This window comes from Megascapheus bottae, chromosome 23, assembly GCF_031878675.1.
Source record: "Megascapheus bottae isolate mThoBot1 chromosome 23, mThoBot2.hap1, whole genome shotgun sequence".
Taxonomy (NCBI): domain Eukaryota; kingdom Metazoa; phylum Chordata; class Mammalia; order Rodentia; family Geomyidae; genus Megascapheus; species Megascapheus bottae.
In genome coordinates this window covers 26,971,719-26,986,712 of record NC_143531.1, presented here as the reverse complement: position 1 = coordinate 26,986,712, position 14,994 = coordinate 26,971,719, and the positions used below count along the sequence as shown (strand labels likewise).

The 14,994-nt window shown below is 45.0% G+C and overlaps 1 protein-coding gene across 1 annotated transcript in view; it reads right to left on the bottom strand.

Annotated features, from left to right (window-relative positions):
• Positions 1-8,607: 8,607 nt before the first annotated feature.
• The window catches only part of Rnf150 (ring finger protein 150), a 98,126-nt gene continuing 91,739 nt past the window's right edge, over positions 8,608-14,994 (bottom strand). Inside the window, exon 7 of the mRNA XM_090356912.1 lies at positions 8,608-8,748. Coding sequence (XP_090213038.1) covers positions 8,630-8,748 — 119 coding nt within the window. The 3' untranslated portion in view covers positions 8,608-8,629. The remainder of the gene's footprint in view (positions 8,749-14,994) is intronic.

Genomic DNA, 14,994 nt, shown 5'->3' with positions numbered 1-14,994 from the left:
CGTCTTCTATATAATAAAAATAGGCATGTTGTACACCTGTTTTCAATGATTGGCCAATGGTTCACCATCAGTCTTGTGTGAGACAACTGGAACTGTCCTCCTCACACACAGAAGAGAATACAGCCAATAATGTCTGTGTCTCCTAACAGAAGACAAATTCGTTCAAAGCCAGGGCTTTTTCTTTCCTCCCAATTTCTTTGTATTGCAAGAGACATAAAGTGCTTTGAAAGGAGGAGGGTGGTGGGTGACAAGAGAAAAACGGAAAGACAGGAACAAAGCAAACAAAAAAATGAAACCAAACCAGCTAATACAAATACCACTTTCATGAATCCTGCAGGATGCGCATGGCTTTGTACAGAATGAGATGTCTGGGCAAGATGGCTGTAGAATTCATGGCTTATCTTAGTCCAGCAGGTCAGAGCTAACTCAAAGCCCAAGGTCAAAGTTCTCAAATCACAAGGAAGCCAGAGAGCAAATAAATCAAGAAAGCCCATTCTCTTGATTTAAGGAATAACAGATGCATCATTGTGGAGACGGGGTGGGGAGGGGGGAGAGGGTCACCTGTCATCACCTCACTGTCCTGCAGCACGGCCACAGAGCCAAGATGTCACCTGTGGATGGTGACATCACAGTGAACTCATCCAGCTCCCAGTGAGGGGTGAGGGGGGGATAAACAAAGAAGCTTCCTTCTTGTGTGCTACTTATGATATCATATCTGGTTTTGTCATAACTGTAAATTTATTCTTGGAAGATTTAAATTTTTTTTTGCCAGTTGTGGGGCTTGAACTCAGGGCCTGAGCACTGTCGTTGGACTTCTCTCAAGGCTAGAGCTCTACCTTTGAGCCACAGCACCACTTCCAGCTTTTTTTCTATGTATGTGGTGCCGAGGAATCGAACCCAGGTCTTCGTGCATGCTAGGCAAGCACTCTACAACTAGGCCAAACTCCCAGCCCTGATTTTTTTTTTAATAAGAAAAAAATGGTGTGCTACACAAAGGGATTCGGAGAAGCTGGATTTTTTTTCACCCTGATTTAAATGAGCAATTTCTAGTTGTGGTGTGCATCCTGCAAAACAGAGTGCCAAGGCCCTATGGCTCAGGGAGCTCCCCCAGGGACAGAGTAACCTTCGTTCAAACCACAAACATTTTGAAGAGCAAAACCTTAAAAAAAATTGTTTTTAAGGCCGGGAGTTTGGCCTAGTGGTAGAGTGCTTGCCTAGCATGCACAAAGACCCAGGTTCGATTCCTCGGTACCACATACATAGAAAAAAGCCGGAAGTGGTGCTGAGGCTCAAGTGGTAGAGCTCTAACCTTGAGAAAGTCCAAGGACAGTGCTCAGGCCCTGAGCTCAAGCCCAGGACTGGCAAAAAACAAAAAAAGAAAAAAAAGAACAGCAAACAGCTCAGCTCAACGACTATGCACAAACAAGCCACTGGACAAGCCACTATTCCTTTGCTGTCCAGAACAGAGATAAAGCTGACAGTGCTCAGGCCCTGAGCTCAAGCCCAAGACTGGCAAAAAAAAAGTTTTTATTTCCCCCCAGGAATGGATGGAATGAAACTGGTCACAGATACGAAATGACTTCCAGTTCTGTAAAAAGAAGGGACACCCACTATGAAAATAACCGCTCCCCTCTCACGCATCCCCACACCCCTTCCTGCCTTTCGAGGTCCTCGCGTGGAACAGGGCGCAGATACACTACGCTCCTGTGCTAACCACATCAGTGCTGCATCCCACGGATGTTCGCTTGGAAGAAGTCCTTGATGGAAGATCTTCCTTCGCAGCTTCACATGGAGGAATCTGAACAAAGTTACCCGGCTGGCAACTTCTTTCCAACCGTGCCAACCACACGCTTCAACAGTGTGCCAACGGTGACATCTTCTCCTGTGATTTTGCAGCGTGCGGGACCATTTTTCCTCTTTCGATAAATGTAGACCAGCTTCTCAGCCATTGAGGAAACTGGGCAACGGCAAGGCCCAAAACAAGAGGAGGAAATGGAGATCCAAGTCCAGTGGACTTGCTGAATGAATAATGGTCTTATTCCAGCAGAGGGCGCTCTGCCCCCACACTAGCACACTGAACTCACACACCTTCAACACCAAGGCCAGGACGCAGACCAGCTAACTGCACTCACCCATCCTTCAAGGGCTCTGCTAGCCGAGGGTGCGGGCAAAGAGCAGGTTATCCTCTAATGAGCTAGCTCTGACACACGAAAATTCTTTGGCTGCTTATAAAATCTTCACATGCTTAAGGAACAATATTCTGAGTTCAATAAAGCGCTGGCTTGAAAGGTAAAGAGGAGATGACACATTAAGCTCTAAAAAGAATGTGGTACTAAGGCCACAGTTAATTTATTTTAGATTTCTGGACTTAATGAGGTCAATCAATGGCCTACGGAAAGTAAAGCTCCTATGGTTTCATGATGACTGATGTTGACTTTTTATTTCTGAGAACATTAGGAAAAGTTCAGCCAGTCCACCTGGTCTGTGATCAGTCTTTGGTTTATGTAACATTTCTCCAAGACTACCACACACAAAAACACAACAAACGCACAGACATTCTGCCATTGCCATTGCCATGTACACCTTATACTGTATCATTAACCACCAATCGAGAAATATGGACACATAACACATGGCTCTATAGTAAGCGCAGAAAGCAACTGCCACCCAGGATTAGAAAGTCTTTGATTTTGGAGGTTCCTGAAAAAAAAAGCCACTCGGTTATCAAGCATAGGAAAAGGGAGACACATGCTAGCCCCCTGTGACATACCCCTACAATCCTAGCTACTCAGGAGGCTGAGATCCGAGGATCCTAGTTTGAAGCCAGCCTGGGCAGAGAAAAGTCCCCATGAGACTCTTATCTTCAGTTACTCATCCCCAGACTGGACGAGGAGCTGTGGCTCTGGGTGGTAGAGCAGTGGTAGAGCAGAATGAGCTCAAGGACAGCTCCCAGGCCTGAGTTTAAGCCTTACAATGAGAGAGCAAGAAAGAAACGTAGAGTGGGGGGAGGGAGGAGGGGAGAGAGAGACCTCAACAGTTCCCTCTAGAACCGGCAGATTTTGCAGTGAAAGGACTTGGTAACTTCTGGGATCTAGATTTGCTTCGTTTGTTCTGAGATGATAACTCAGTGCCCTGCCCAACCCTCAAAATGGAAGGCTGTGATATTACTCTGAGTCTTTACACTTGACCATCCCTGATACAAAGGCGCTGGGTTTGTGTGGTGAGGAGAAAAAAATGGGGAGAGGGAAAGAGCCAGTGATGACGGGAATCTCAGATTGGCTTCTCAGACTTAATGAGCTCATAAACATCTAGTTCTCATCCCACAGGCCTGCCGTGAAGCATGAAGGTCACACAATCTGTTGGTGCAAGGTAATAGATCTAGAGAAACATTCCACAATTGTGACCTGTGGGTATTGGTTTTAGATAAAGAAACCTGAATAAAAGGCAATAGCGCCCGGTATCAGTGGCTCAGGCCTGCAATCCTAGCTACTCAGGAGGCAGAGATCTGAGGACTGCAGTTTGAAGCCAATCTGGGCAGGAAAGTCTGTGGGACTCTTATGTCCAATAAATTCCTCAGAAAAAGCCAGAAGTGGCGCTGTCACTCAAGTGGTGGAGCACGAGCCTTGAGCAAAAGGAGCTCAGGGACAGGGCACAGGCTACAAGTTCAAGGCCCAGAACTGGCAAAGACAAGTGAAAGACCCCAGCTGTCTTTAGAGTACATAGATTTCTTCATCAGAAGCAAAAATATAGCTATCACCACACAATACAAAGAAGAAAAACAACAAACAATGCCACAAGCAACAGTTACCACAGTATTGGTAGTGACCATACAGATAGCCAGTCTTTAGTGCTTTTGCTCTGACTGAAAGAAATGAAGAAATAAGGAAGATGGGGAGAATGTGTGTTTGTGTACACATGTATGCATGTGCATAGAGAGAGACAAAGACACAGAGAAATATGAAGAAAAGGGAAAGAAACCCAGGTAAGAGAACCTAAAAATGCTACTGGCTTCAATGCCATAAGAAGTAACTGTATTTCATATTTCCTGAACATTTTGATTCAGGGAAATTTCTTTGTATAGAGCAGAGACCATGCACTCAGAAATAACCTTTAAGGGACCGGGAATTTGGCCTAGTGGTGGAGTGCTTGCCTAGCATGTAGGAAAACCTATGCTCGATTCCTTGGTACCACATACATAGAAAATGCTGGAAGTAAAAAACCATAACCTTTTCAATTCTTATGCTATGTAAGGTTTACTGTCTGAAGACAGACTCCCAGGTTGAACTGTCACCACTTTGGGTTCATGAGGACGTTCAGGTGACAACTAAGGTGATTACTGGGCACCCCCATATTTGAGAGGACCACACCCAGGCTCATGAATATGCATGGTGACTCATGAATATGCATATGCAAGGAAAATGCTAAAACCAAGCAAGCATGGATGGTGTACTAGGGGCACAGCTGTAAGCCTGGCTATTCAGGAGGTTGAGAGTGGAGGGATGGTGGTTCAAGGCCAGTCTTGGCAGAAACAGGTTGAAGAGACTCTATTAAAAAAAATAAAATTACTAGCGTAGCTCGGTGCCTAGCTGGTCAGGAGGCTGAGATCTGAGGATGTCAGTTTCAAGCCAGCCCAGGCAGGAAAGTCTGTCAGACTCTTATCTCCCATTAAACTCAGAAAAAACAAAACAGAAGTGGCATTTGGCTCAGGTAGCCTTGAATCAAAAGGAGCTCCGGAACAGCTCTCAAGTCCAGGGTTCAAGCCCCAGGACTGGCAAAAAAAATGAACCAGCATAACACAGGTTGAGGTTTGACTCAGGTGGCAGGGTGCCTGCCTAGCATGGTGAGGCTATGACATCCAATTCCTAGTGCTGCCAAAATCAATCCGGCAATCAATGAACCAACCAACTAAAGAAGGAAGAAAAACACCCTCTTTGGACAGAGAGTAGGCTCCTTAACTCAGAGTGACCCTGCGAGCTGTGACAACAGCGATGTGTCTGCTCTCCCACCCACTGCTCTCCCAGCTGGATCACAGTGCAGCTTCCAGGGTGATCCCGGGACAATCAAGATTCGAACGCGTTGTTTAGAGTCAGCTCTTTCAACAAGTCTACTCACACCAAAGTAATCCCGGAAAGTGACCTGCAATCCTGAATAATGCAAGTCTTTGTCTTCTCTACAGGAGTGGGGTGATTGGCAGCTCTGACTTGTGTATAAAGCTGGCTGTTCACGAGGTCATAATCGCCACGGGAAGGCTGGCCAGCCACAAGCTCCTAAGATCCTTTGCCAATAAGACCCCCGAACTCTTGTATTTGGAACCAATACATAATTTCCCATCTGGCCTTCCAAACGTGTGAGTTATAGCTGGAGCAATAAGGCTAGGGAGTCTGGGACTGGTCAAAGGTCTTCTGCCAACCATGGAAAGGAAGAACCAGGGCTTGAGGTAAAGTCAGCCTGCAATTCTTTGGAGTTTAAGGGCTGTGTATCAGTGTAAGGTTTCTCACCAAAGTGAGAACTATAGTTTTGTTACAGCACCACATCAACATGCTTGATGTGAATTAGAAAGATTGATGAGAAGTAGCAATCAATGTTATTAGACATTGGTAGTTACAAAGTTTAAGCAGAGCATTTTTTTTAAAGTCTGCCTGATCTTTATTGATCCTAAAACAAATGGATCTCTGGGTCTTTCACGAGGCAGCTGGAACAGTGTCCAGCTCTGTCTGGAGGTATTTGAGTGTTAGCCTTTTTCTTCTGTGAGGATCAGGGAGTCTTGTAAGCATACTGGACCGATCTAGACCTGGTCTGACCAGGGGCTGGTGACTGCTGGCGATGTGGCTAGCCCAAGCCAAGGTGTGGCATGAGTGTACAAGACACAGCAAGGTTAGAAAAAGACAGGACAGACTGAGTAGAAACACAGAATGGAAAACATTTCACTGCCAGGTTCTTACATCAGACACGTGTTGAAACAGTAATATTGGCTTACATAAAAATAGGTTATTCAAACTACTTCACCCGTTCTTTTTTGAATTTCTTAAAATGTGGGTAGTAGAAAAAATATGATAAGTATTATACTTTTGTTGGACAGTGTTGGTGCAGACCTTTGCTACAGGGAAGCACGCCTCTGCAGCTGCAGAGTGCTTGCGGCGCTGCTTAGGTTCTGACACGCACGTGTGGGTCACCAGCTCACTGGATCTTTGGGGAAAGCAGCAAAGAAGATGGTGAGGATGATCCTTCTTCAATTATTTGAAAGGGTTCCCTCTTCTTGTTCCATTTGGACTGCCAAGGCCAGAGGAAATAGCTCCAAGTTCGCTTAGAGAATCTCCCAGGTTTGGGAATTTGTGGCAGGGCCTCGTTGGGGTCAAGTCCACAGGGCCCCCAGATGGGGCTGGGACCTGCCACCCTCTACCCAGCCTTCTGTGGGACAACTGGGCAGGGGCTGCTTCCACATCCTCACAATCTCCCATTTGCCTGGCTGCTGAAGAGGAGGAAACCCGAGCCCTGTTTGAGAAGAATGCAGTACAGTTTCTACTTCTTTTGCTCTTAAATTCTCTCAGATCTACTAAACGTAAGTTAAGACCAGTGTCTGTTTGGGGTGCAGCTGATGGGGGGTAGGGTGGGAATGGCACAGGTCAATGCCGACCGAGACAAAGAAACACCTTCGAGACGAGAAGTTCCAAGGCAGGACCTACAATTCAAGGCTGCAAACTCCTAACAGCAGTTTGGAAGCAAAGCAGAGCAAACCAAGGACCCCTTGGATTTTAAACTTGAAGCACTTTCATATTTTTTTTTCTCAGCACCATAAAAGTTCTATTTCCCAAAGGCCGTTACTACAGGTGCCACGCTAAGCGACTCTGCGGCCCCCAGCTCAGACGCCTGTTGCTACGTGGCACAATCATGTGCTCACCTGGGAATCCACGGGGGATCAGGTCAAACCACTTCACAGATGGGGTACACTTCCTCTCAGACCCCCATCTCTTGGCTCTGAGCCCTCCTTACACTGCCTTGCCTAATTTCTTGTCCCTAGAGACTGGAATTCGTCACAAGAAGCCCTAGGATCTTCGGAAGATGGGACCCTTCTGGAAAGTGGTGATCATTTCCCCTGCCCCTCTGTCTATTCAGAAACCCTCAAACAGAAAACCCCGGAAGGGAGGGAAAAGAAGAGCAAGCCCTGTTCCCTCTTGCCGGGCACGCATTCCAGCAGGCAGCGAGGGTTTACAGCAGAACCAAACGTTTTCTAAAGGAATGTCAGCGTGACCAGGTAGAAAAACGCCCATCAACGATATGAAAACAGCCCAGGTCCACAGTTAAGCTGTATAGGAAGCAAAAGCAATCCAGCTCTGATTGTCCAGCCTCTCAGGTCACTGCCTCAGTCCTCTCCTCGCAGGGAGAGCCTGGCTCATGACAAGATTGCCCGCGCTCTGTCACAGTTACTAAAAAATAGAAATCAAAGCAAGAAACAGCTACAAAGCCCAGGCAGGTCTTCAGACTTCCTGACAGTTCTTTTCTTTCCCTCTTCCTTGTCTCAGGATAGAGTTGATGCAGCAAATTCCCACACCGCCCTTTCTGACTCACCCACGCCTCATTCCTTCCCTTGGTACCTGGACTTTCTCAGGGAGCCAGGCCAGGTGAGCCATGAAGGAATCACCTACGTTCTCCCACGTGGTCTGCTCATCAAGGACCCGTGCTCCACAGCCTCCCCCTTCCGCTGAATCCACCATGGAGGGGTGAACTGCTCTCTTGGTGGGGAGTACTGCCTCCCTGGGAAGAAGATGCAGTACTGGGTTCATAGCTAGGATATAACTCACAAAGATCCTCAAGCCTGGCCCAGAGGGGACTTAAAAGGTCAGAAATTTAGCCGAAGACTTTAAGACTCCTCCAAACTGAAGTCTTCTTCTCTAGCCCTTCCTGTGCGGCAGTGACCCCGGGCAGAGGCCAGCCAGCAGAGGCCAGCATGGCTGACCTAGCTTACTGCAGCGGGCAGGGGGCCCTGAAGACTCAGAATCTAGTTTTGGGACCTCTGGCTGTCAGGACTCTCCAGACTCCCAGAGGAGAAGCTGGGTTCTGACGGACAGCTGGGCTCACACCGCCTCGGGTGACCCACACTTCTCAAAGCCACACACACCTCCCACCTGTGTGCCAGGTGGGTGTGCCAGGCCAGAGACCTCAAGTGCAATACAAGCGGACCATGGCAGCGACTGCTGTTCCTAGACTACGCTCCCCAACAGTGCTGGAGTGAATCAAAGGAGAGACAAAGGAGCCGTGCAAACGACAACACAGTCTTTTAAAAGAAATTTCTAAGGAAATCACACAATCCCCCCCCCAACCCCAAAAAAATACAATCTGGAGATAATGGAAACAAAACTAAGAACACCTGAGGGTTTCCTGCTTCGGAGCTTCTCATGTGCATTTGTCTACAAGGGCGTGGGAGGGCAAACTCAGCTCTCAACTTCCAAGCTGCGAGGCCTGTGGCCTGTTGGCGAGCCGGGAAAACTCAGTCCTGATGAGGAGACTTTGGATATTGCTTTCATTACCACCTTGGTGCGGGGCCACCCGGAGCGTCCAGGTCCCCGGTCTTGGAGCTCTTGTCCTTCTGTGGCCTCAGGTCCTGCCGTCTTTGTGTTCTATAGTCACCATTTCAGGATTTCACTTCTTCACAGTCTTGGTCAGTGGAAAGTTCTACATCAGAGAGTCCAGTCTCCATGGCCATGATTAGAGAGATGTCCGAGTCGCTGCTTACAGCTGGCTCCTGCTCACCTGGGAGAAGAGGGCAAACTCATTTTGTGTAGTTCACTAAAAGTGCTTCTAAAAGCCTTCCCTGTAATGCCCAGGGGAAGGTTGTGGAAAAACTGGTAACAGTGTGAGCTACATCTCATTCTGTAGCCAAGATAAATTCTAAATGTGCAAACATTAAATGTAAACAAGACAAACAAAACACTCTATAGAGCTAAGAAGAAAATAGGTCATGAAGCTATATCTCTAAGTAGGAAAATATGTAGTTGATATGAGGCCAAGGGAAATAAGTGATTCATGAAAGACTGATAATTGTATATCACACCTATAGAAGCACTAAACCTTTAAGCTAGTGTTAAAAGAGACATATATCAGACTGAAGAGTTAGCAAAAACAACTTATAAAGGATTGCATTCTTAATATGTCAAAAACGTCATCAGTAGAAAAACAGGCAAGTACTACCATTACAAGATTCATAGACTATGAGAACATAAACAGAAGGCAAACAAAGGAGAGATTCTTTTTGCCTTTCGTAGCCCTTAGTCTTAAAAAAAATAATGTCATAGTTAAGAGTAGCTTGAGATAAGCATGTTGGTGCCTTATATTTGAGACAGTATTGTGCATGATTACAGGGCACACACGGGAAAGCAATGCGTGTGTACCAAGAACAATAATCAGAGCACATTAATCAATACATGTACACCAGCAGCAGTACTCAAACCACACGAGTCGATACACACACATTAGGAACTATAGTCAGACCACACGAATCAATGCCCATGCCTCAGGAGCAGTAATCAGACCACACGAATCAATGCCCATGCCTCAGGAGCAGTACTCAGACCACACGAATCAATGCCCATGCCTCAGGTGCAGTACTCAGATCACACTTGTGACTTTTCACCTCAGCAACATTAATGACTCTTGTGCATTGGGAATTTCATACTTTTGCTTCTCTACTCATTTTGAAAAAATATCATGGATTGTTTTAACCAGTTATTGCACTCTGCCCCTACTCATCCTTCCCAGAACTGAAGAACACCAATTTGCTTTAAGCTTCTTCAAGGCAGACTTGTTAGAGCAGTGAAATTTTTACCTAATGATTTCATGTCCAGACTATATTATAAAGAAATAACTAGACATGCAGAAACAGTCATTTAAGCTGGGCATGGTGGCACCGTTTAGAAAGCTAAGTGAAGGGATTCATGAGTTTGAGGCCAGCCTGGACTACCTTGTAAGACTTTGTTGCAACAAACGAATTCATCTAAGCATTATTTATAGTAACAAGACTTTGCAAGAAACTTAAAAAAGTCCAACGACAGAGAGTATCTATATAAATTATGATCCCTAAAGCACAATGTTCTTATTATAACCACTGGAATGAATTTTCAAAGAATGTGTAGTTACACAAACAATATTTATTTTGTTCCTCTCCTCTCTTCCTTTCCCCTCCCCTCCCCTCCCCCTCCTTCCCCTCCCCTCCTCTCTTCTCTTTTCTGCAGTTCCTGAAGCTTGAGCCCTGGGTCTGGGTGCTGTCTCTGAGCAACTTTTGCTCAAGGCAGTATTCTAGCATTTGAGCCTCAGCACCGCTTCTGGCTTTTTGTGAGATTTAATTGAGATGAGAGCCTCCTAGACTTTCCTGCCCAGGCAGGCCGTGCACTGTGATCCTCAGATCTTAGCTCCTGAGGTGTTAGGGTTACAGCTGTGAGCCACTAGCGCCTGCCTTACAAACAATAACCTCATATGGAAATGTAGACTTAACTAAGAATTCATATTTACTTTCTTAAAACCCCCTTTTATAGTTCTACTCCTAAATAGTCTACAGAAATATACAACATACATTCACCTATGGATAGTGTTAGCTGGGGTCGATGGCACATTCCGGTGACCCCAAGACTCACAAGACTAGGGTGGGAGAAGAGTGTTCGAGGCCCTTCTAGTCTACTTACTGAGAACTTACCTCAACAAATTCAGCTAACCAGTCAACCAACCAACACACCTCTCACCTCTCTCTCCTCACAATACTATACAACGCCCCAAACATGGACAAAATCAACCAATCAGTCAAACAAAATACAAGTCAAAGGATGCACAATGTCTTCACCAGGGACAGCAGAGGGAGAGAAGGGGAAGGTTGTGTATCCACAGGCTGTGCCAAGGTGTCTTATCCGGTGTCACGTCCACACGGAATCTCGAAGGATGATCTGTATTGTTGCCAGACGAGTAAGATGATGAACCTCTTAGGAAATGGTGACAGCCTGTACACGTGGCTGGAGCTGCCTTCTCTGGGTGGGCAGATGTCAGAGATGTCTAAGTGAGGCGGGGATAAAGAGGCAAGCCAGGGAGTGTGGGCAGGAAGAGGAGCGCTAACTGCGTGGAGGCAGAGGCAGCTTGAAACCACAAAGCTCTTGTACATTGTATGACAAAGCCTGCAATCAAGACTCACAAACATGTCTAAGTAATAGAGAACAATGGTGGCTATACTTCCCTTCTGATTATCACTGGTGTGCGTGTGTGTGTGTGTGTGTGTGTGTGTGTGTGTGTGTGTGTGTGTGTGTGTTGCATTCAGGCACAGGGAAGGAAGATTTATGAATTTCATGAAGGGTGATGCATTCCTAAGATGCTCTGATGGAGAAAAATAAAAAGAACTAATAAAGAGTTACAGCCTCAAGAACCAGAAATGGGGTGAGTCACAAGGAAACAACATTAAAATGAGCTCTGTTTCCCAGATCAAGAAGTGCATAAAGCTCGCAACGATCTTTCATTCCAAGGACAGAATGCAACCAAAGCAATTCTGGGAAGAAAAGGGATAAGGGATATAGTACTTGACAATGATAGCACTCAAAAATACTCAATGAAACTAGGCATTTAGGAAACATATGAAATTGGATGCATGACTATCTTCTATAAGCTCTATAGATCACCTGTATTTATCATCAGTCTCTATTATGTATCTATTATCTCTATGTATCTATCATCTTTTATTTGCATCTATTAGCCCTACTATATCTGTTATCTACCATCAATCAATCGTTTATCATCTATATCATCTATCTGTTATTTGTGGACATTTTAATTATTATCACTATATATATCATCTATTGCTTATCAATTTTCTGCATCTATTATTGCTATCCTATCTGCCATCTAGTTATCTGTCTTCCATCTTTATTTTTTTTGTACGTGCCCTTCACTCAATCTTTCCTTTTCTCTGCAGTCATTCCAAGTGATGGGAAGTGTGCACAGAAGGATCAAGGTCTAAGGTGGCTCAGCCAAAAATGGTGAATCCTTGGAGGAGTGGGGGGTATGTCTTGGGGGAGGATACTGGGACCCTGTTCCCTTCCTCTCGTTTTTGTTATTGTTGTTTCTAGGTTGCCATGAAGGGAAATGGTCCTCCAGTTCTACAGGCTCTCAGTATGATGAAATGGTCCCTACAAGCCCAAAGCAACAGCGCCACATGACCAAGGACTGAAATCTCTAATCCTAGGAGCCCCGAACAAAAGCCTCTCTTATTAATTGATTTGTCTCAGGTAACATTAGCTACAGTTATAGCAGTGCAGAGCTGACAACTCCCCCTCCCCTCCCCTCTCCCCTCCTTCTTCTTAACCACACATGGATGAATTCAGATCACAAGAAGTCAAGCCATCAGTTCTCTATTAAATGGCACATCAGTCACAAGTCGAGATGCTGAATGTGTCTATTCTCTTCTTTTCCCCTGATCACCACCAAGTTCAGAGCTGTGACTTTTCTACAATGTCATTCTTTGCTGGTGGGAGGGTGACCCTGGTCAATGAATTCCGTGCACTTTTCTGTCTGGCTTCCACATATTTGGCTTTGTGTCACCAGCTTGTCTGGGTGCAGGAGCCCCTTACATGGTTTCTGCCTTTGTTATAAAGACAATTTCCATAGTTTCTTCTGAAGTCAGTTGGTATCTCCGTGGTGGACGACGCTGGTTCGAGTTAATGAGTCAGCAGTCTTGCTGATGAGACCCCAAAACTGTTTCTCAGCAAGGGTACACCATTTTCACTTGTAACAGCAGAGTGTAAGGAGTTCAGTGCCTCTGCGTTCTTGCTGACACTTGCTATTGTTGGCTTTTTTAGTGTCAACCACTCTAGCTGCTGCGTTGAAGGATCTGGTGGAGAGCTCATGTACATTTCCTCCATGACTAATAAAATGGAGCTTCTTGTCCCTGGCATTTTAAGCAGCATGTATATACATATATACATACATACATACATATATATATATTTTGTAACGTACCTAAGTAAGTACCTCACACTTCTTTCAATAGTAATAATTTATTTATTTATACTCTACATTTTTCCAGAGGAGGGTGTGTGTGTGTGTGTGTGTGTGTGTGTGTGTGTGTGTGTGTGTGCGTGCGTGTGTGTGTGTTGTATTTCTGTGGAGTTGGTGGGACAGAGGTTAAAAAGGAAGAATGATTAGCCAAAACAAGTACCCCGTGATACTTCCCTGGACCCTGACGCAGGCCAGTCACCTGCAACTTTGAAAATTTAAAAACTGGGCTGTATAAGTTGAAAGAGTCCTTCCATATTCTGATTAGGAGTTCTTTGTCAGATATATGTATTGCTAATATTTTCCTTCCGCCCGTGGTCTGACTTTTCTTTTCCTTAAATATACCCTTGAATGTGCAGGTAATTTAAATTTTGATAAAATCCAATATGTCAATTTTTCTATGGTTCCTGCTTGGTTTAAAAACATATTTGCTTACCCTAAAGATGCAGGCAGCTATTACCATTCTTTCATCTAGAAGTTTTACAACTTAGCTTTCACATTGGACTCTATACCCACTTAAAGCTATTTTGTACACACATTGCAAGGTAGAAGCTGAGACAACTCCCCCCCGCACCCCCAACTGCATCCTTTCTGTAATATAATTGTTCTATTGCATTCTCTCATTCGGAGATGCTAGAACATTCCCACTCTCCTGATGTGGCACAACTTTAAAGTACCTGGACAGAATTCTGTTGGCACTTGGGAGGCAATCGTTCAGGGGAGTGGCTGTAGCTCAGTAGGAGAACATGTCTGAGTTAGATAAAATGCTGAAAAATAAACAACCTCAACTTCATTATCAATAAAGCCTTGATAATACTTTTTTATAGTTTGTAACATGATTTGGCAAACAAGCACACAAACAAACGTGCACACACATACACACAGATACGCACATACACTCAGACTGCTAACGGTTGTGTCTGGTGCCTGCTCTACCGCCAATGTGACTGTTATTGTATTTAATTTATGTACAGAAATCCTGCTTTACTCTTTCCCCACTGGGCCCTCCTTCCTCATTAATGTGATGCATGAGAAGCCTTTCTCCTGGCTGCCATCCCACTGTTTCAGTAATGTTCTATTTCTTCACTCTTGCTGGATATAGGTCGGTGTATTCACATTCCATAAAGATCCCACCCCCCCTGCATCTTGTCTGTGTGTCAGTCTGTTACATGAGAGTCCAGAGAAATGAGCCAACAGAAAGGAGAGAACAGGCTCTGATGGAAACAGAAGGTCAACTTTAAAGATCAAGTCACAGAACACAACAAACCCGAGAATCCTTCCTTTGCTTAGGGAATGGTTGGGGAGGGAAAGACAGATGCAGGGCAAAACTCTCTTACCCAAGCCAAATGTTCTCAAAATAAGGAAAATACAGTGTTTAGGATGCATATAACCGAATGATAGGATGTGTTTCTCAACGCTGGAGACTGAGCACTGACCTGAGCACATTTTCTCTTTAAATGCACACATCATTTAAAAAAAAATCACCCTCTCCTGCTACTGTACAGCGTTTGGGATTTGGTTGTTATTTCCCAGCATTCCCAACATTCTGGTCCCAGCTTCCTGAGCCAGGAGAAGTTACCATTTCCTGCTTGACCTGCCTACTCAGCCGGTGTTTTGCCACAGCCTGGGTAGAATAATACAATGTATCTTTTGGGAGAATCTCTAAAACCTTAGTTTTCTTCTTCTTTTCTTATTTTGAGAGTTGAAGAATAGGAAAAAAAATTCCTGGCTCCCTCCTGGGAAGAGGTATTTTGAGGCATTAAATAAAGCAGCTCCCAGATGCTATTGTTTTGCGTTGGCTTTCCAGAAAAATAAATGTCAAATTAAGAAAGGAAATGAAGAGGTGTAAAGTATCGTTTTAATCACTGGTCCCATAAGATTAATTATAATAACAGCTGCTCTTAGGTCTGAATCTGGTACTGCATTCCTTTGCAGTGGCAGGGGCAGCTGATGGGAGGGAGGGGGAGAATCAGG